General features: G+C 42.1%; 1 protein-coding gene across 3 annotated transcripts in view; it reads left to right on the forward strand.

The window, feature by feature from the left end:
• The first annotated feature begins 1,253 nt into the window (after positions 1-1,253).
• Positions 1,254-20,413, forward strand: part of chst10 (carbohydrate sulfotransferase 10) — a 58,725-nt gene continuing 39,565 nt past the window's right edge. The window contains exon 1 of one of the 3 annotated variants that reach the window (XM_060898741.1): positions 1,254-1,328. Coding sequence is in view for 1 of the 3 variants with exons in the window: in XM_060898739.1 (XP_060754722.1) it covers positions 1,596-1,633 (38 nt within the window). In the remaining 2 variants the exon portion in view is untranslated. Of the gene's footprint in view, positions 1,634-20,413 lie in introns of all 3 variants that reach the window. The other 2 variants (XM_060898739.1, XM_060898740.1) reach the window with 2 other exon arrangements.

Genomic DNA, 20,413 nt, shown 5'->3' on the forward strand with positions numbered 1-20,413 from the left:
CCGCTTATCCTGTTCTACAGGGTCGCAGGCAAGCTGGAGCCTAGCCCAGCTGACTATGGGTGAAAGGCGGGGTACACCCTGGACAAGTCGCCAGGTCATCACAGGGCTGACACATAGACACAGACAACCATTCACATTCACACCTACGGTCAATTTAGAGTCACCAGTTAACCTAACCTGCATGTCCGCACAGAAAGGACCTCGTCGGCCATGGGGCTCGAATCCGGACCTTCTTGCTGTGAGGCAACAGTGCTAACCACTACACCACCGTGCCGCCCTACAGTCAATTTAAAGCCACCAATTAGCCTAACCTGCATGTCTTTGGACTGTGGGGGAAACCGGAGCACCCGGAGGAAACCCACGCGGACACGGGGAGAACATGCAAACTCCGCACAGAAAGGCCCCTGGGCTGGAACCAAGAACCTTCTTGCTGTGAGGCGACAGTGCTAACCACTACACCACCGTGCTGCCCAATTATTATTATCCATCCATTATCTCTAGCCGCTTTATCCTGTTCTACAGGGCCGCAGGCAACCTGGAGCCTATCCCAGCTGACTACGGGCGAAAGGCGGGGTACACCCTGGACAAGTCGCCAGGTCATCACAGGGCTGACACATAGACACAGACAACCATTCGCACTCACATTCACACCTACGGTCAATTTAGAGCCACCAGTTAACCTAACCTGCATGTCTTTGGACTGTGGGGGAAACCCATGCGGACACGGGGAGAACATGCAAACTCCGCACAGAAAGGCCCCTGGGCTCGAACCCAGAACCTTCTTGCTGTGAGGCGACAGTGCTAACCACTACACCACCGTGCCGCCCAATTATTATTATTATTATTCTCATCGTGGTCCTGTTTATACAGTAGTTTTGGACCACAATGGAAATAAGGTCTTATCCATTTATTATTATGTTATTGTAGCATTTTTATACAATGTCATTTTAATAATGAATAAATCAATACAAAAAAAATGCAAGTCGTAAAGAAATGCAACACAACAGCTGGAGAAAATGGCCAAAAAAAAAAAAATCACAGAAATGATTGGACATGTCGGATCAAATCGGCGAGCTGCCACAAAATATCGCTGTTTGCTCCCAACATCTAGTGCTGTCAGTCAACCAGTTCAATTCACAAGACGATGGCTCAATCTCAAATGGCTGCTTGCTCCGTATACGAGTGCACTTCTTAGGTTGTGACGCAATTACTTCGACACACTATATAGTGCACTACAGTTCAATATGGAGCGATTTGGAATTCAGCAGTTGCCATAAACATAGCTGGTTGTTGCTAGTGGCAGAGCGTGGTTGTAGCGAGATAAATGTGTAAGAACTGTGCGTGAATTTATTCTGTTTTGACACTTTATTCATATATTTTAGTTTTTCCGTGGTATAGCAGATGAATTGAAGGAAACGGTGTGGTTGGAGCTAGCGGTATTCGGCTAGCTGAGGAACTTAGCAATGTGAGCTAACGGTCAGGGCAGTGTTCCTTTAGCCTTGTGCATCATAACATGGACATGGAATATATTGTAATATATTTTCAGTATATTCTAGAATATAAGAAGGACATACTTAGTATATTACTATTTTTGTATGGCGAAAAGAAGAGCACTGTTTTTTATACATGAAAGGTAAGTGGAATAATGCATCAAAACAAAGGACATGCAAAGTCTAGCTACTGCGCATGCGCTTTTCCACAGTAGCTTTGTAGCTAAGAGCTGGTGGATGATGATGATGAAGTCAAGGGTTTGGGGGCATAAACATTTTTCATTTAAAATGCTGCTTTCATGCGTACATTTTTGTTTATTACACAGTCCCCCCAGGATTTTGCGGGCCGTTTTTGTGATTGATGTTGCGGGGGGGGTTCCAAAAAAAATATTGCGATGAAAGTTGTTGAAATTGTTGCGATTTTCTCTTTTTGTGATTAAAATTGAGTGATATGTTAAATATTAAGTTATTACTGAAAAACTATTGATTAAAAAAACAAAGACACTGAGAAATGGTCCTATAAACAACTTTACCAATATAAAAGATTACCAGGACTACAAAAATGCAGAAAAATAGGCTTTACTTATCCAAATGCACCTGTTGGTTCAAAAGTTAAAGTGCCATTCCACCATTGGATGTATTTTTTTGGCATAAAATACAATATATTTTATGACAACATGACTAGACAGGGGCGGCACGGTGGTGTAGTGGTTAGCGCTGTCGCCTCACAGCAAGAAGGTCCTGGGTTCGAGCCCCGGGGCCGGCGAGGGCCTTTCTGTGCGGAGTTTGCATGTTCTCCCCGTGTCCGCGTGGGTTTCCTCCGGGTGCTCCGGTTTCCCCCACAGTCCAAAGACATGCAGGTTAGGTTAACTGGTGACTCTAAATTGACCGTAGGTGTGAATGTGAGTGTGAATGGTTGTCTGTGTCTATGTGTCAGCCCTGTGATGACCTGGCGACTTGTCCAGGGTGTACCCCGCCTTTCACCCGTAGTCAGCTGGGATAGGCTCCAGCTTGCCTGCGACCCTGTAGAAGGATAAAGCGGCTAGAGATAATGAGATGAGATGACTAGACAGAGAAATCTTTTAGCTTCAAAATGATATATCAAACGTAATTTATTGACAACGACAAGTATATTAATTTTGCGACCAAAGTCAGCTACCCTTTTAATTTCCGCGCGTGATGTCATCGGCAGGTTCCCCTTCTTGTGTACCACGTCACAGATTATCAGCAATGGCGAATAGAACGTGATTGTCAGCTTCGGAAAAGAAGCGAAATAAAATAGCAAGTGATGCCCAAAGGAGACGGTCGATGGTGAATATCGGCACAGCAATCGACAAGTGGAAATCGCGTTCTATCCGCCATTACTGATAATCTGTGCCACGTCACACGTGACGTGGTACACAAGAAGGGGAACCTGCCGATGACATCACGTTTCACTACCGCGCGGAAATTAAAAGGGTAGGTGACTTTGGTCGCAAAATTAATATACTTGTCGTCAAAAAATTGTTTGATCTATCATTTTGAAGCTAAAAGATTTCTCTGTCTAGTCATGTTGTCATAAAATATATTGTATTTTATGCCAAAGAATACATCCAATGGTGGAATGGCACTTTAAAGTGCAGAGAACCTCACAGCACAACATGAAGTTACCTTAAAATATAATATAAATGCCTCAGCTTTCATGTAAGAAAAAAACTATTAATACTAGTACTGTGTGCAGGCAGTCTCTCCTGAAGACTAAATTAAACAATAATTATAAACTAATAAAATAAATGGCTCAGGCTTCATAGAAGAAAAAAAACAATTTGAGCAGAATCTCACAGTATGATGCTGAAGCTGCCTAAACAATGGAAAATAAAATACCATTTTGGCAAAAATGTTGGCATCCATTAATTTCTTGTATTAAGTAAAAAAAATAATGTAAAGTGCACACAGTCCTTCACTGTAAACATAACACATTTTCAGCAACAGGATTTAAGCCTACAGAAACACTGACTCGCACATGCTGCTTCTCTTGAACGTATAGACCTCTTGCAGTCATGTGACCGGAATGTAAACAGCCGCCATCTTGTCGGTAAAAAACACCGCTGAATACTGCTGCACTCGTGTACAAAATGGATCAATTTCAACCGATGGATTACACGGCTCATTTTTCTAATGAACAGATAACTAGATATACAGTATGCCTAAAATATATCTAGTTGTCAGTGGATATTGAACTGCCAGAGGTGGAATACCCGGACGTGTATAATTACCTCATTAACTTTCCCTCGCTGTTCAGTGGTGAAGCACTGCGTGCTTATAAGGCTACATCCACACGACAACGGCAACGAGATGTTATTTAAAAAAATATCGCGTTCACATTGGCAACGATCAGTAAAATATCAGGTCCATATGGCAACGCAACGCTTGCTGAAAACGATGCAATACACATGCCACACCTCTAGGGGCACTGTAAGACGGTCCCTTTGGAGACACCAGAACAATAGAAGTAAGGACGCATGCGCATAAACTATTATGCGCGAGACTTCATATTAGCCACAAAGTCAGAAAAATCTGTTCGTAAAATTACATTATAATGACCAAATACAATGAAAAGTATTTTTCCAGTCTCACCTGTGAAAGGTAATCCCATGTGATCTCGTTTGGACGGTAAACCTGTTGGTACAGTTAAACGCAGGGGTGATAGCGTTCCGGCGCCGCACCGGATTTCCGGCGTACTGTGGCTGGGGAAAAAAAAAAAAAATCTAGTTCGCCCATTGTCCTGTGTCATTCTGAGATGCGCAGATAGACAGTAAAGGGAATTCAGAATTCCCTTTACTGTCTATCTGCGCATCTCAGAATGACACAGGACAATGGGCGAACTAGATTTTTATTTATTTTTTTTTCCCCAGCCACGGTACGCCGGAAATCCGGCGCGGCGCCAGAACGCTATCACCCCTGTAAACGCAGCACATGAATGAGGCATCTTTATTCTCCGCTTTGACCCATCCAATATGGCGGCGAGGATGACATATGATTCTACGCGGAAGGCGGCATCTTTAATGGTCCGGAATAAATTGAATGCTACACGTTGATGGATTAATTTGTTCTTCTACACCCTTTTTGAGGAATGTATTGTAGGACTTAAACCAATATCTGAAGAGGTGAGATCGCTCCTTTTTTTTCCCTATTTTTGCTGGCGGGATTGACTCTGCCCTAAGGGCTATTCTCTCTCTCTCTCTCTCTCTCTCTCTCTCTCTCTCTCACTTTGCACCATTACACAATAAATATTCACAGTGAAAATATTTTGTAAGCGCGTTTCATGAACCAAGTTATAGGATTTGTTGACAACTCGCATCGAGTTCATTACACTTCTACCCGGCGTGAAGCACTCAGTCATGTGGTTGTGACATCATCGTAAACAAATCTGTTCTACTCATCCAGACGACTTTGCAATGGCGCCGTTGCCAGATTTTTCCACTCTGGAACCCGTTCTCAAAAGATTGCGTTTTGGGCACCCAAAACGCCGGTGCCGTGTGGACGCCAGGCCAAAACGATAAACAGTTGTATCGGATTCACCTGAATCCGTTGCCGTGTGGACAGGGCCTAAATCTCTGGACAGTTATCTTTACAGAAATTCAGGATTTGTCAGCCGCCCTCAGATGTGGCATCTTGTAAACAAGAAAATAACAATCCTCATTGGACGGGTAAGCCACTTAAGTATTGAGATACAAGTATATCCACTATTATGGTTGAATATTTTATATTATCAGTGAGATCAAGTATCAGTAGTCTATCACTATTACTGTATATATGGTATACCTGATAGCAGCAATCCATTTTGCACGCCTGTCAGGGTCCCGTGGCAGCCTACTGTCAAGTGTATGTGAGCATCATGGGTTTCCCACACTTGAAAGAGAAGGACTCGGACACAGGATTCCACTCGTCTTATGTTTTATTGATTTTCAGTGGAGTTGACGTTGTAGTAGAATTGTATATAGTAAGGTTTTCCAGAAGAAAAGGTAGAAGTAGAAGGCGGAAATATGGCGTTTGACCGACAAGGTGGCGTCTGTTTACAATCTGGATCGGATGTGACGTCACATGCAAGTGCTCCATACACGGAAGTAAGAAGTGTTGCCAGATACTGCTGACATTTTCCAGCCCAAAATATGTTCAAAACCTGCCAAAATGCTCTTGAAACCGCCCAATCTGGCAACACTGGAAGGCGGAAGGTAGTTTGTCGACGTCACCTCAAGACGACGCCAATGATTGGTCAAATTTGCAGGAAAGTTGCGGTGATTGGATATAATTGCAACACCGCCCTGAGTTCGCGGGGATTGGTTGAATTTGCGTTGAAGTTGCAAATCGCAACATCGCAAGATTCTGGAGGGTCTGATTACAGTAGAACGCAGTAATCTAGATTCTTTCTGTGACTCTTTGGTCATGAGAGGGTCTTGAGGATGAGGTCAAAGGCTGTTTAGTTGTTCAAGAGACAGCTGTAGGCTATAAAACCCTAAAAAAAAAAAAGTTATTCATTGACATTTTAAAGAAAGCAAATGGCAATTTGTAGGACAAGTCCAGGACTCTCTGGCAGAATTGGGATTGCTAGTCTCAAGTGACCTCCTGCTTAAATAAGGGTTAAAGAAATAAACAGTGTTGCCAGATACTGCTGATGTTTTCCAGCCCAAAATATGTTCAAAAGCCACCCAAAATTACGGAAGCCGAGAGAGAGGCCCTTCATATAATCCTTTTTTTTGTTCACCTTATTGTCCCGAGATAACGACATAATTAATTCAGGATCTCGAGAAAACAACACAACTAATTCAAGATCTCGAGAAAACAAAACAATTATTTCATGATCTCGAGTAAACAGCTGAGAAATGGTTCATTCAGGTGCGCCAAGAGACTTGTGATATGCTGACTTTGGGGCTATTTCTCATTCTGTATAGACGCAACTTTGGTCATTAGAATGTCTGGAATAATCGATCACCTAATAAGGCAATATTTTGATCAGGGGTTGACACAGGGAGAGATTGCATTAAGTCTTTTAATAAGGGATCATTTCAAAATGAGTCCGCGGCACCTCCGCAGAAGACTGGCCCGGCTTCGTCTCTACCGACGGAGATACAGTGATCCAGCGGAGATCATGAAATAATTTTGTTTTCTCGAGATCACGGAATAACGGTTTTGTTTTCTCGAGATCTCGAAATAACAGTTTTGTTTTCTCGAGATCTCGGATTAGTTGTGTTGTTTTCTCGAGATCCTGAATTATGTCGTTATCTCGGGATAAGGTGAATAAAAAAAGATTATATAAAGGGCCTCTCTCAGCTTCCGTACAAAATGTACTTGATGCCTATCTTGTAAAGTAAAAATATGCAGCTAAAGACCAGTATACTATTTGTAAATCGAGCAACAATGCAAACAACTTCTAAATGGCAACATGAGACCTAGTGCTGCCACTAACGACTAATTTTCTCACGACTAATCTTTCGACTAATTTTTCGATTAGTCGACTAATCTTAACGACTAATTTCCAAGAAAATCAAGCGATTGCTATTTCATTTGAGTTCTTTTTATTTTGAATGTAAGGGTTGTTTTACAATCAGGGTCCGCAAGCTAAAAATCACATTTAACACTTATTATCTTCAATATCAAAAGGCTTGACTAAATAAACTTGGTTGTTTATTGTAGCCCTGTGATAGCTCTATTTACCATGCAAAAAAAACATTTGGTGATAACGTTATTTTTGGTGAATGTATGGCAATATATGTCATATTTAGCAAAATTACTCGTGTCATTTAGAAAAAGTGCTTTTTTGACCACAGGTAGCTCCAAAAGGGATGCACTTAAATCATTCTTTATACCATAAAACACATATTTGGTTCCATATCATTGGAAACATAGTTAAGTTTTAATGTTGAATGCCAGTAAGTTTTCAGACTATTTTGATCAAATTAGTATGTGATTGTGTCAAAAAAATGTCCTCTCCGAGACAGCTAATTTTTCAATATAAAATAACATATCTAAAATGATTATTTTCATCCTAAAATGTGGTCAAGATATCGGGACATAAATATTAGAGACAACTAACACAAAGCTTACAGCCTTATATTTAAAAGCACTATGGAAGTAGTGGATTCTGAATTGTCAAAAAAAAAAAGTCCTCTCTGAGAATCACTTCATTTGTTTCTCCCAGCCCTGCTTAAAGCTACACTTAATCTTCTTTACCTTATAGCAGATTACACAAAACTACCATACACACACGTCAAAAAATTACCTGAAATCTGTTCTTTAACTTGTCCTTCACTTAAAACTTTTGGACCCCTGTGACACAAACTTTGTACCCTGATTGTAAAACAACCCGTAACTCAAGGGCCAAAACATAAAATGTCACTTGTACCAAAGTAAACATAACATAACACTCTGAAGTCTTACAGAGTGTACAAACCACTCGATCATCAGCTGCCCTAAAGTATTCCCATACTTTCGATGCTTTTGGTCTTTTCGTAGCGTTAGAAGTCGCCGTCCTTGATTCATCAGAGTCACTTGCCGCTGCCATTTTCATGTCAAGGCATGCTCAAAACCAGACCCGACAGTAAAGGAAGATCATAATGGGAGAAGGAAAGAGAGCCAATTTGACCGGTGGGGTGTGCACATCAAAACTAGTGGTGTGGAGCAGAATTACCTGAACTCGGACGAGCCGTTTGAGACCGAAGACCAAAAATAAATAGGCGATTGACAGGCCGACAAAAAAAGTCATCGACTAAAATTCCAGTCAACCATTTTTTTATGGTCGATTACATCGACTAATCGCGGCAGCACTAATGAGACCGTCAGTGCTGGAGGTGAAAAATCTGCTGTCTGGTACTAGGCTACGTATGGTTGAATCAGATTATAACTTTGCAATCATCTGCTGTGTTCTGAATCCTACATGCACCAGTAGGTGACGCACACGCATAATATTATGTAGGTTATGTTAGGCTACAATGCATATCTCATCTCATCTCATTATCTGTAGCCGCTTTATCCTGTTCTACAGGGTCGCAGGCAAGCTGGAGCCTATCCCAGCTGACTACGGGTGAAAGGCGGGGTACACCCTGGACAAGTCGCCAGGTCATCACAGGGCTGACACATAGACACAGACAACCATTCACACTCACATTCACACCTACGGTCAATTTAGAGTCACCAGTTAACCTAACCTGCATGTCTTTGGACTGTGGGGGAAACCGGAGCACCCGGAGGAAACCCACGCGGACACGGGGAGAACATGCAAACTCCGCACAGAAAGGCCCTCGCCGGCCACGGGGCTCGAACCCGGACCTTCTTGCTGTGAGGCGACAGCGCTAACCACTACACCACCGTGCCGCCCCAATGCATATCTAACATCTGCATTACTGAGGTTATTTATTTTTTTTATTTGTCTTTTAGGCCACACCAATTTAATTAGTTGGTTCTCGGATTTTTTCAGGAAAAATATGAAGCGAGCAGGCGAAATAAAATAAAAAAAAATGCTCTGATGGTAAAATTAGCGGTGGAAATAGACCAGACAATACAGGCAAACCAGTAAACAGAATTTCAACACACCTGTCAAAGATTTTCCGCTTCTGTTCGCTGAATATCCTAACAATCTCAAACGCAGGCTTTGCAGGACTCCCCTCCACAGGCATGTTTCTTCCACAAGTCTTTATCGAAAGTGAAAGGGGCGATTTGATTGGTTTTCGACGTCACGTGACCTTTTCTGTTGGCGGGAGTTTGATTTCAATTTTTTTTTCTCCATTTTGCATTTTCTTCAAGCGGCGATTCCGAGAACCAACTAATTGAATTGGTGTGGCCTTATTTATTTATCTTTTTATTTATCCTGTTTGTTTTATTAATTTTATAGGCCTAGTTATTCTGCTTAATTTATTTTTGTCTATGTATTTTCTTCATCTGTTATCCTGATTTTTGTGGATTTGTTAGATTGTACCTGTTTTATATACTTCAGTTAAAAAAAAAGTTAGGCTCCGATGCATGGCTGAATGTAACATAAGAAGAGAAAATGGAGAATGGATTGCGTCATTCTTATTTACTAGTTTGAGTTCAGTTTCTGCACTACATTACACACATTCATATTAGTCTTACAGTTACATCGACATTTTTTTTGTTTAAATAATACTTAATGAGATTAATGTTTATTGTTAATGATTAATTTAGGCCAATGCTCGATTTTGGTTGTTTAAGCCCATGTTTACATTAGACCGTATCAGCGGATCATCAGATTAACGTTTTTAAAATGATTAGTGTGCACACAGCAACGCCAATACACGATTCGCGTGCACACAGCAACACCAATACACGGATACGCTCGGCTCCGCAGGCATCCTGCGCTCCAAATCACTCCGCCCTGAACAGCGAGTGCCCTCTGGAGGGTGCGCACTCCGGCCCTGCGCAGCTCACACAGTGCGCGAGTGTAGTGCACAAGCAGTGATTCGGGACTGAGCCGCTGTGTGTGTGATCTCAGCGCATATCACTTACCACTTGCAAGTGGAAGGATGGCAAGCCTAAAGACAATCATAACTACACAATGGGCAGTATTTGCATCAGTATTTGCAGTATTTTCATACTTTTATACTCTTTAATGAAAGGTGATACAAGGCGGAAGTCCGCGCCGTTTTTCAGCAGTCGCGTCACATGACCAACGCCAGCGAATCAGGAAGGTGGATGTCACAGTGACGTTGTCCAATGACGACGCCAGCTAGAGCTCAGCACAGCGTATCCGCGTATCCTCAATGTTTACACAGCACCGGACCAGACACGATCTGGATTGAATACGTGGACCCTGGCGGATTCCCGTTTCCCGGCGTTTCTAGGCATTTTAATGTAAACGGACAGTGCATCCGCGAAGAAAACGAGACAGATACGGTCTAATGTAAACTTGGCCTAAAATACCTAAGGGCTGCTGGGTAAACTAGTGCTGTGTTCACACTTATACCGGTACGAAAGTGGTATAACTGTATCGATACAAAGTATACCAGTACAGTTTAGTGCATCTGTCCACACTAGCGAGAAATGTTTGCGGTTTTCTTTCACGGTAGTTGAAATGCGCGTGCGCGAAATGTTTCCGTGGTTACCGAGTAACTTCCTTCCGGGAATAATGCAGATGAAACAACGTGTGGGCGCTTTTTGTTGTCAGTGTACAGTCTGTATTTCTGGTGGTCATTTATTCAGTCGAATCGTATAAAACGCGCGAGGCAGTTGAGAAAGAAACAAACCAATCTCCGTTCTTCACTATTTTATTCAGCGAAGACATCGATTGAGGTGTGAGACTTTGCGCATTATATTTGTATCGATACAGAGCCGCTTCATCTGTCCACACTACAGCGAAGCGCTACAGTACCGATACTGTACCGGTACGAAACCCATACATTTGTGGGTTTCGTACTGATACAGTTATACCGCTACAGTACCGGTATAGTTGCTAGTGTGGACAGGTGTTGCGGTACGAAAGTAGTTTCGTATCGGTACAAAATCCCTAGTGTGGACAGGGTATTGGTCTCTGACTTGCCTCAGTTGACCAAAGAGAGCTGTTTTTCCTGATTTCCTTTGCATATTCAAGAACATCATTCGGCTTAGGTGTTTACATTCTCTCCCATCTCTGCTTTCTAGTGGGAGTGAAACTATATCACACGTGTGTGTGTGTGTGTGTGTGTGTGTGTGTCTCTCTCTGGCTGCATTCTCACACAGAATGTTGGTGCGAAATATTTATAAACATCTGATTAAAAACCAGCCGAACTAACATCAAACCCGCCCAGTTTTTGTCAACCAACCCAAGCCATTTTTTTGCCCGCAAAGTAAAACTCAAAACGGCCCAATCTGGCAACACTGGAAATAAAAATGACTCTTCGAATCCTGAACCAGATACAGTATTCTGTGAAGCAGAACAATCAGGCCTGGAATTTCGTCATTTTAGGGGCAAGGCCACTTGGCCTTTTGTGCTGTCAATTTTTTGAGGGCACGAAGGCCAAAAGCCAGGGCACCAAGTCCATAAAATAAAACAATGATTTTAAGTTCACGTCTATAATGAATTTAATTTAAGGACTAATGACTCTTCTGAGGAAGATTGGAGTCTCAGTCGAAACCATCAAGCAGGTAAAGAAACATCTCCTACACTTATGTCTGAGGATAAGAAAATATTGAACAGATCTAAACTTATCAATCCACCACTCACTTCAAAAACTGTAAAACTTATTAAACCTATATCCTCCCATAATTTTTGTTCCATTGACACCGAATGTGCAAGAGCATCTTCAGACTGGACTACTACGCAGATTTTTGATTCATCAAAATTGAGCCCGGAGTTCATCAAAATGTTTGACTGTAAATGGAGCGTATACTAGCATGCAGGCTACTGATTAACCCAGAAGAGCCCAGACCGATTTCTCAATCAAGGAAAATTATTGAGGAAATAAAATGAACTAAATAGGCGACAAAGAAAACATTTCTGACCTTTTATTTTTTTAAAATGGCACTTTCATGTCTCAAGATCTGAAATATTAAATTGCAAATTTGCAGAACACTGCAACACTATTACAGTCACTACGTTTACATGCACATAGAGAGAATCGAATTTCTGCCGTTGCTCGACTGAAATCGAAGTTCAAAATGCCATGTATACACCTTAATTCGGCTGAAATTGAACCGAACTTGATTTCTCGGAATCGAGCTACACGACCTAGATTATGCGATTTCTGCCGAGCTACTTTGTGCATGTATACCCTATCGAGCTAGTTGTCGAGCTACTTCCGGAAGTGACGAGACCACAAGCGGGAAACACAACAGCCTCGGTCGGCATGACAAGAGTAGTAGCGAGCAGCAGAAGAGGTCAGGAGGAACAAACGAAGAAGAGAAAATGGCGATGTAGAGCTCTCTGAAGTGTGGGTGGAGCACAGAGGACGGCAGGACAAAGCTTCTGGTACTAATAGGCTTTTTATTGTCAGACTTTTCAGTTTAACAGCCTACTTTTATTCTTGAGAGAAAAACACACGCACGTGCTGTGTTCTAGTCCCGGGATGAGCTGTCCCCTCTGCTCTCCCTCTGCCTCCTTAAATAGGGCACGGTTACTGGGAAGACACACAAACACAGGTTAATTACCGTCAGGTGAAGTGATTCTGCCACTCACCTTCCCTGGCTCCGCCCTCCTGTCACAGACCGGCGCTTGACCACGCCCCCACTGCCACAGGCAAGCAGAAACGTGCACTTCTGGAGCAATGAGGAGAGAGTTCATGCTCATTCAGCTTAAGGAGTTGAATATATTAAAATTCATGGACGGGAGAAAAACGCGCAATGGAGAACACGGAACTGATAACTTTGTTTACACTCTTGAATAGCTCTTCTTCATGACGACAACCGGAAGTGTACCAACACGATGGGGCGTGTAGCGCCACCTGTGGCTCGGGTGCACAATGCACCTCACACAATAGCCCGATTTCCTTGTGTGCATGTAGGATTGGATTTCTCTGGCACCCTGCTGGGACCTTCAGCTCGATTACCGACAGCAGCTCGATTTGGATGTGCATGTAAACGTAGTCACTGTTAACCCCAAAGTTCATTCTATGCAAACAGTTTGAGTAAATTCCACTTTTAAAGATTAGTTTTATTGCATTACTTAAACAGTATGAGTATATGAAGAGGATATGAGACAGTCATTGGGTGCACTCATTTTTGTAATTTAAACAAACTTAAACTATCGTGTTTTACCTCAGGCCACAGTGCTGCCCTGCTGTGATCGGCGCAAAACTCAAGACAAGTCTGTGCTTGTCCGTTGACGGCTACAGAGGAAGTTGCACCATTTTCTAATTTACACAGAGCAATTTAAGGTCTTTGCACTTTTGACAGCAAGCTAATTAGCATTTGTTACCGGCTACAGTCGGTACTCGGCACGTTAAAAGTGGGTCAACGTTGTAACGACATAACGTTACTGTACAAGCAATGCTTATTTAACAGTAACAAACTTAAGCCCTATATGTTGAAATTCCTCTCTTATTCGTTCGTTAATTTATCACACAGTCTTACCTCAGTCAACTTCTTCCCTCCTTCTGTGAAAATTCAACATCTCAGACGCGGACCCAAGTGGGCGGGGGATGTGTTTGATTAAGTCTCCTGGTTGGCTGGTGATAGATTGGGGTCATTATAGCACGTCGGAGCGGTTCATGCCAGGCTCGAGTCCGATCCACCACTGATGAGTTGCCCAGTAAGAATCCAGAATGTCATCAAAAGACGTATTTTTTTCTCAATAGACGCAGGTGATGTTAAAGCCTATTGGCAGTCACGAGGCAGACTACAAAACTGCAGGGCATCAAGGCCACTGTGGCCTTACGGCAGAGATATATATTTTTTTCCAAGGGCACAAGGCCAAATTGAGAGGGCACGAGGGCCATGGCCCTCGTGAAATTCCTGCCCCGATAACAAGTGTCTTTATCAAATCAAGCAATTGTTATTTAGACTACAGTTGACAAGTACAGTGGTGCTTGAAAGTTCATGAACCCTTTAGGACCTCAGAGAAAGCGTTGTTTGATGCTCATCAGGCTGGAAGAGGTTACAAAAGCATCTCTAAAGAGTTTGGACTCCACCGATCCACAGTCAGACAGACTGTGTACGAATCAGAATTACTTTATTAATCCCCGGAGGGAAATTCAAATTTGCTACCAAGCTCCTGAATCAGAGAAGACGTAAACATGTCTAAAAATAGAAGATAAAATCGTCTGAAAAAAGAATAAATTTAAATAAGTTCAGTAACTTAAGTAAAGGCAAAATGAAGTGATTTTATATACAATGATTCCAATAGGCGGCATGGTGGTGTAGTGGTTAGCGCTGTTGCCTCACAGCAAGAGGGTCTGGGTTCGAGCCCCGTGGCCGGCGAGGGCCTTTCTGTGCGAAGTTTGCATGTTCTCCCCGTTTCCGCGTGGGTTTCCTCCGGGTGCTCCGGTTTCCCCCACAGTCCAAAGACATGCAGGTTAGGTTAACTGGTGACTCTAAGACTACGTTCAGACTGCACCCTGAAACGACCCATATCCGATTTTTTTTTGCCCATATGCGACCTGTATCCGATTTGTTATTGACAATCTGAACAACACCGATCCGATTTTTTCACATGCGACCCAGGCCGTTTGGATATGTGGTCCTAATTCCGATGCATATCCGTTATTTTCACATGCGACTGCAGTCTGACCGGACAGGTCGCATTCATGCGACCTACACGTCATCAACAAGAGACAAACGTCACTATTCTGCGTTGGCTAATCCCGCCTCTTTGGTGGAAAACAACAACATTTGTACAGTTTTCAGAATTTAAATAGACTTTTATAGAATTGATCAAGCTAATGGTGGATTTGGTAGGGACCTGGATGTTGATCTGTTAGCCTGATTAAATAAAACAGTTTCTATAACTGATTTATAACTTAAACCATTCTGTATTACAAGATTATAAGATTGTTCTGGAAATTTCCAGTAATTTGACACCTTCGGTCTCATTAGTCTGCTGCCCACATTAATCAGATTATTGTGTGAGTTCCGCCACAAAAACCACATCGCCAGGTCTCGCCTCATCTCCATAGCAAACTGCACTGGTGTTTCTGCACCTTGAGCCAGCGCTGAGAGAAGTTGCAGAATTCAGCTGGCTATAAACAATCTAAATAAATATTTATAAAAATGTAGAAAAAGTTTATTAATATGACGAAATAAATGTGCAAATTATTAAGCCTGAATTAAGAGTTTGGTAATACAGCGGCCGTATCCCAAATGACTGCCTACTGAAGCTCGAGTGCACTATATAGAGTTTAAAAATCCATTACTTCCTAGTAACATGTAGTGCACTTATATAGAAATTAGAGAGACATTTAGGAGTCAACCCTCGTTACCAGGCTACACGTTTTCATTTCAGTTCAGAAACAAAAACACACACGAGACCTCACACTTTAACACTAACACTAAACAAACAAACAAACAAAAAAATCATTAAACTTGAAGAGTGTGCTTTTTTTTTTTTGTTTACGTATTACGTAGATGTGCTTATTACGTGTCAATTTGCGCATGCGGGACACTTTTGGGTCGTTTTCCGTTCATATTGGAGATCGCATACAAGTCTCATATAATTGGTAATGTGAACGGCCTAACAAAAAATCGGATTTCACAACAAATCAGATATGGGTCGTTTCAGGTGGCAGTCTGAACGTAGTGTAAATTGAGCGTAGGTGTGAATGAGAGTGTGAATGGTTGTCTGTGTCTATGTGTCGGCCCTGTGATGACCTGGTGACTTGTCCAGGGTGTACCCCGCCTTTCACCCGTAGTCAGCTGGGATAGACTCCAGCTTGCCTGCGACCCTGTAGAACAGGATAAAGCGGCTACAGATAATGAGATGATTCCGATATGGGTCCGTCTCAGAAACTGGGCTCTCATTTGGGACATTATGGTCAAAAAAAATTTTTTTTTTTAATTTTACTTTTTTTTTTTTGCATTTACCTAACACTCAATGTTTCTTTTGTCATGTGCCCTCGAGCAGTCAGGGGTCAGGTACCTTGCTCAAGGGCACTTCAGCCCAAGGCCGCCCCACATCAACCTAATTGCATAAAGATAGTATCTTGCTTTATCTGGCCTCCACTGTGTAACATTTTTTTTTTATTACAGTTCAAATGCTTTTGGAAAATTGAAGAAGAAACCTTTATTTGTCACATGCACACTTCAAGCACAGTGAAATTCATCCTCTGCATTTAACCCATCTGAAGCAGTGAACACACGCACCCTGGTGTGGGCCACACCAGAGTGCCCCTCGAGCAGTCAGGGGTCAGGTACCTTGCTCAAGGGCACTTCAGCCCAAGGCCGCCCCACATCAACCTAATTGCATGTCTTTGGACTGTGGGGGAAACCGGAGCACCCGGAGGAAACCCACACAGACACAGGGAGAACATGCAAACTCCGCACAGAAAGGCCCTCGCCGGCTGCTGGGCTCGAACCCGGAACCTTCTTGCTGTGAGGCAACAGTGCTAATCACTACGCCACCGTGCCGCCCACAGCATTCATTTTATATGAATTGATTTTCATATAAAATAACTACATCATGAAGAATTAAAGCCCCTCCTTCACAGATGCGTGAAAATACTGAATAAATTTCCTCTTTTTGATTGCTTGGGTTAAAAATGCTAAGTTATGATGACGATTCTTCACTTAAATATGAATAATATGATACATTTTGGGTATTTGATATGGTGAAATAGGACACAATGGAAAAATGGAAAAGATGAGAATAACGGCGCTGGTAAAAGAACAGCGACTGTACCGGCTGAAGGTCGCGTGGGTCTCTGCTGCGGCGCGCGAGCAACGGGACATCACTACCACACCGGACGGAGCGCGAGGCGGGGCAAAATGACCGGCCGTAGATTCTATCAAAAGTTTGATCTAAATTGACCAAGGTTGTAAAATATTGGCCAAAAATATGCAAACACTATGAAATATGAAAGTAAGATGAAAAAGAAACATTCTATTGCCTTATACTGCTAGACTAAAAATAAAACTGCCAAAACTCACCTTTTCAACAGGGGATCAACAGTTACCGGAAACGTTTAGATGCATTTATTGCTGCACAAGGGGGTCACACCAGGTACTGAAAGCAAAGGTTCACATACTTTTGCCACTCAGATATGTAATATTGGATCATTTTCCTCAATATATAAATAAATGAGCAAGTACAACCCCGATTCCAAAAAAGTTGGGACAAAGTACAAATTGTAAATAAAAACGGAATGCAATGATGTGGAAGCTTCAAAATTCCATATTTTATTCAGAATAAAACATAGATGACATATCAAATGTTTAAACTGAGAAAATGTATCATTTAAAGAGAAAAATTAGGTGATTTTTAAATTTCATGACAACACATCTCAAAATAAGTTGGGACAAGGCCATGTTTACCACTGTGAGACATCCCCTTTTCTCTTTACAACAGTCTGTAAACATCTGGGGACTGAGGAGACAAGTTGCTCAAGTTTAGGGATAGGAATGTTAACCCATTCTTGTCTAATGTAGGATTCTAGTTGCTCAACTGCCTTGGGTCTTTTTTGTCATATCTTCCGTTTTATGATGCGCCAAATGTTTTCTATGGGTGAAAGATCTGGACTGCAGGCTGGCCAGTTCAGTACCCGGACCCTTCTTCTACGCAGCCATGATGCTGTAATTGATGCAGTATGTGGTTTGGCATTGTCATGTTGGAAAATGCAAGGTCTTCCCTGAAAGAGACGTCGTCTGGATGGGAGCATATGTTGCTCTAGAACCTGGATATACCTTTCAGCATTGATGGTGTCTTTCCAGATGTGTAAGCTGCCCATGCCACACGCACTAATGCAACCCCATACCACCAGAGATGCAGGCTTCTGAACTGAGCGCTGATGATAACTTGGGTTGTCCTTCTCCTCTTTAGTCCGAATGGCACGTCGTCCCTGATTTCCATAAAGAACTTCAAATTTTGATTCGTCTGACCACAGAACAGTTTTCCACTTTGCCACAGTCCATTTTAAATGAGCCTTGGCCAGAGAAGACGTCTGCGCTTCTGGATCATGTTTAGATACGGCTTCTTCTTTGAACTGTAGAGTTTTAGCTGGCAACGGCGGATGGCACGATGAATTGTGTTCACAGATAATGTTCTCTGGAAATATCCCTGAGCCCATTTTGTGATTTCCAATACAGAAGCATGCCTGTATGTGATGCAGTGCCGTCTAAGGGCCCGAAGATCACGGGCACCCAGTATGGTTTTCCGGCCTTGACCCTTACGCACCGAGATTCTTCCAGATTCTCTGAATCTTTTGATGATATTATGCACTGTAGATGATGATATGTTCAAACTCTTTGCAATTTTACACTGTCGAACTCCTTTCTGATATTGCTCCACTATTTGTCGGCGCAGAATTAGGGGGATTGGTGATCCTCTTCCCATCTTTACTTCTGAGAGCCGCTGCCACTCCAAGATGCTCTTTTTATACCCAGTCATGTTAATGACCTATTGCCAATTGACCTAATGAGTTGCAATTTGGTCCTCCAGCTGTTCCTTTTTTGTACCTTTAACTTTTCCAGCCTCTTATTGCCCCTGTCCCAACTTTTTTGAGATGTGTTGCTGTCATGAAATTTCAAATGAGCCAATATTTGGCATGAAATTTCAAAATGTCTCACTTTCGACATTTGATATGTTTTCTATGTTCTATTGTGAATACAATATCAGTTTTTGAGATTTGACTCAGGGGAGGGGAACAGACCTCCAACAAGTTATCCCAGAAGATTACTGATATCCATGAATGTGGATTGTGATATGGAGTTCTCCTATTTCTACATTGGCTGTTTTGTCACGATTGAACTCGACTGCTGTCTTGTGGATTTCAAGATGTTCAGTGCACACTTCTGCCGAATTCCTTATTGGCAGGTCTTGAACACACTTGGGAAGTTATTTTGGACTACAAAGACCAAGTGCCTATCTAACAGACCCCTTCGCATGTCTGTAAACAAACCGACCGTTGCCAGGATGCGCGCGCAGCCTGGACTCAGAAACAATGGCGCTGCCCATAGATCGGCATTATGAGCTGTCAGATTATGCCAAACAATTGTCGTTACAAGATTGAGAATGCTACATAAATAAGTTAACTCTAACAAGTGGACATCGCCTACTGGATCTGTATTTAATTAAAGAGTGGACGGACGATGTTAGTAAGTTTTCCTCTGATACCTGAAGGCAGTCATACTATTTACAAAAAATGTCAAACTCAAAAAATCCTATTTACAAAAGTAGCCTGCCATCAACATTCTGGTTACAGCGAGACTACAACTTGATTAACAATGGGACATTCATATTCATTTTGTTTTAATCAAATTATGCCAGTGATGTGATGGCAATGTGGCTTTAGCTACAACAGCAAATCCCAACACTAAACAGCAATTTGCAGGAGGTAATGGCATGAAAGGAATGATAGTGTAAAGAGTGCAGCTAAGAGAAATCAGAGCTGCGTAAAAAGAGATGCAGAGAGCAGAAATGAAACTGAACTGGGCGGGAGCTAGGTTAGAGCAGTCAACGTAAGTTGGCATTTAGAGTGAGGGCACACAATTTTACCTTTCCATCCTTGCTTTAAAATTGTGATTTTCGGCAGACACAAATAATGACGGCACAAAATCTGGACTGCTTGAGTCAAGCGAGACCTCTCCTACAAACAAAACTGCATGCAAAGCTAAGTTAACATGCTAACAATATTCATTACATTGTGTAACTATGACCCAGCTAATCAGACAAACGTTACCAAAGTATTTTGCTACATCAATAAACGAAGACTAGAAAGAATAAAAAAGAAATATTTAATAAATAGCCTGATCTTACCTGTGATGAAGTGGGCGCTGCAAACCCGCGCATAGTGCTTTCATCCCAGTCTACACGTTTGATGGCTTGTAGCCATAGACGTCGGCGATTGTTTTATTATTTTTTTTATTTTTGGAATGGGTGAGATCCTGCTGGAATTGTGTACATTTTAACCCCATCACTGCTACAATTCTGACACCTGACAACACAACAACTAGGCATTTCTTCCAAATATTTCTTCTCGTCTCTACTGTCGCCGAGTCTTTTTTGGGTCCAGGCTGCGCATGCAGTTTCCTCTTACGTATGAATGACGTTTACTGCGAAGGGGTCTACTGAATGTGGAGAGAGCTATAACTGCATTTTCAGTAGCAACTGGGACATAAAAACCGCATATATAGAATCGCAAGTTAAATTTGATTTTTAAAACAAAATGCTTAGAGTTTGGCGACTTGGCTCCAAAATAAAGTTCAAATATCTTTTCTTCCTTCACAGGTAAAACTATACTACGCATACGCAAGGTTGCTAAACTTCTACGATGCATGCGCAATAATACAATTGGTTTAATATGTTTTCCGGT

The sequence above is a fragment of the Neoarius graeffei genome, chromosome 18 (genome assembly GCF_027579695.1).
Source record: "Neoarius graeffei isolate fNeoGra1 chromosome 18, fNeoGra1.pri, whole genome shotgun sequence".
In the NCBI taxonomy this organism is placed as follows: Eukaryota; Metazoa; Chordata; class Actinopteri; order Siluriformes; family Ariidae; genus Neoarius; species Neoarius graeffei.